The sequence below is a fragment of the Manacus vitellinus genome, unplaced genomic scaffold (genome assembly GCF_001715985.3).
Source record: "Manacus vitellinus isolate BGI_N305 unplaced genomic scaffold, ASM171598v3 scaffold_84_pilon, whole genome shotgun sequence".
Taxonomy (NCBI): Eukaryota; Metazoa; Chordata; class Aves; order Passeriformes; family Pipridae; genus Manacus; species Manacus vitellinus.
The window spans coordinates 333,826-336,132 of NW_021940840.1; the positions used below are offsets into that span (position 1 = coordinate 333,826).

General features: G+C 54.3%; 1 protein-coding gene across 3 annotated transcripts in view; it reads right to left on the reverse strand.

Moving 5' to 3' along the window:
- Positions 1 to 2,307, reverse strand: part of LOC103766418 (acyl-CoA dehydrogenase family member 11) — an 18,181-nt gene that overhangs the window by 2,695 nt on the left and 13,179 nt on the right. For all 3 annotated transcript variants that reach the window (XM_018085650.2, XM_018085649.2, XM_008933449.3), the window contains exon 12: positions 158 to 329. In XM_018085650.2, coding sequence (XP_017941139.1) covers positions 158 to 329 — 172 coding nt within the window. The remainder of the gene's footprint in view (positions 1 to 157; positions 330 to 2,307) is intronic.

Below are 2,307 nucleotides of genomic sequence, written 5' to 3' on the forward strand. Positions count from 1 at the left end.
AGAAGCTGTGGCTGCCCCTGGATCCCTGGAAGTGTCCAAGGCCAGGTTGGACGGGGCTTGGAGCAACCTGGGCTGGTGGAAGGTGCAACAAGATGAGCTTTAAGATCCCTTCCAGCCCAAACTTTCCCCTGATTCTGTGGTTCCTGCCTTGCCCCACCTGTGTAGATCCGTGCCAGGCTGTAGGAGAAGTCTCTGGCTGCCAGCTCCATGGTCAGGGCGGGCTCTGGTCCCGCTTTCTCCAGGAACTGTGCGAGGCTGCCCAGGGCCCCCCGCAGCCGCTGCCCGGCCAGGGCCAGCTCAGCAGTGCCCGACACCAGCTCCAGCTTTTCCTGCAAACAACCACCACAGGGAAAATTGCAGCGCATTGGCCTCCTGCGAGGGAAGGGGCTGGTGGGAGCCTGCACACGCCCAGCACTGACAGCGAGCTCAGAGCCCGGTGCTGCCACTGGCACTGCCCGGGGGGAGCAGCAGCAGGGAAGGGGATGTGTCCAAGAGGAAGCTCCCTTGCCGTGGGAATGGAGAATTCCTGTGGCCAGCCCCAGGATGTTGCTGTTTCCATGCTGGCTTTCCAGCTGCACGTGGGGACCAGCTCAGAGCACCCCACAGTTGGGTGTCTGAGCAGCACAGTGCTGGGCACTATTTGGCTTCACCAATAACCTGCAAACGAGACTAAAGGCGGTAAAATCTGAACCCAACTGGTGAGAATCAGTTACACAGAAAGAATTATTGATGTTTCTGAGGTGTCGGTGCTGGGGTGAGCACACAGCTCCTCTCACTGGAATCCAGCTGGGCTGGGCTGCACAGGCTGAGCCTGGCTGTGTTCTGTGCCCCAGCTCCTCCCTCTCCATGTCCTCCAACTGCTCAGCCCAGAATCCCACATCCCCAGTGCTGCTGTTCTGGGTTCCAGGGGCACAACCCCCCCCCAGCATGTGCTGGACAAATACAAACACAGCCCCAGTGCCGAGAGAAAGCCCAAAGAATTCCAAGCCCAGGGAATGATAATGAGGTGTTTTAAAGGAGATGGTTGCTGACAAGGATCAAAGACCTCAAAGGCATCAGCATATTCCCAGCAGGTTGTGTGGAAGCCAGAACAGAGACAACACGTGCTCCTGTCAGCACCTCCTGCTGTGGCTGGGGCACCACCACACTGCTGGGAAGTTTGCACCCCTGGAAACACAGAGCAGGAACCCAAAAGCATCATTATAACCTTAGGGGAACAAAAAGACCTTGTATTGTCTTTGTCCTCCAATTTTACACTTTTACTTTTGTTCAGACTGAACTTATTCCTTTCCTAACCAAAAGCTCCTTCTGGAAGATCACACTGGGTTTTTCCGTGTCCTCCCTGCATTTGGGAGTGAGAGGCTGGGAGTTGCTCCAGGGGTGATGCTCGAGGCAGGAGCAGCTCCTGCTCTCTCTCCTGCATGTTGCTCTGCTCCAGCTCCAGGGTGTAACTGGGGGGAGGCACAGACATCACTGCCCTGCCTGCACTGCTCTTTTCTGTCTGAAATCATCAGCAAAAGAGCTTCAGAGCTCCAACGTTTGTGATTCCTTCTGTTTTCACTGAGGAATTTTAAGATGCTGCTCATTTGTTTTCTCTCCATCAAGCAACGTGGTCAGAATGGTTTTTACTTACAAGGCTAATCATGAGTATCTAAAAATACAGCGACAGGAAGAACATCCCCAGCAGGGCTGAAAGCACCATCTCATGTTGATGCTTTAGGCAAACACACAGCCCAGCCTCAGTAACCTCCTTTTGTTTCCTGCTGCCTGAAAATTGGGGTTGTGCTCTGAAAAGGACCTGCAAACACCACCACGTGTCTCAGATTGTATGGTTGATTTCCAGCCTGAGTTACAGCCCTGCACAGACACTCTGGAGGCAGGAGTTGACTCTGAGCCCTGCACGATGCACAGAGGGCTGGAGTTCAGACACTGCCCTGGGATATGCCCAAATTTCACCTGAAGTGACTCAAATGCAATAATCAGCAAACTGCCCAGAGCTACTTTAGAGGCACTTTTCAGATTATAATTGAATTCTAAAGTACACCCAAGGCTCTGGCTCAAAATTCCAGCTGATAAAATTTTAGTACAACATGAAATGACTGGGCTTGTGCAGCATCCACCTGAAACTGCCCCCTTGGTGGAACTGGAATCCAGAACATGTCCTGGGCTGATCCCCCAGCGTGGGCAGCAGGGCAGGGGGATTCTGCCCCTCTGCCCCCTCGGGTGAGACCCCCCTGCAGAGCTGCCTCCAGCCCTGGGAACAGCACAGGGAGGACGTGGAGCTGCTGGAGAGAGTCCAGAGGAGGC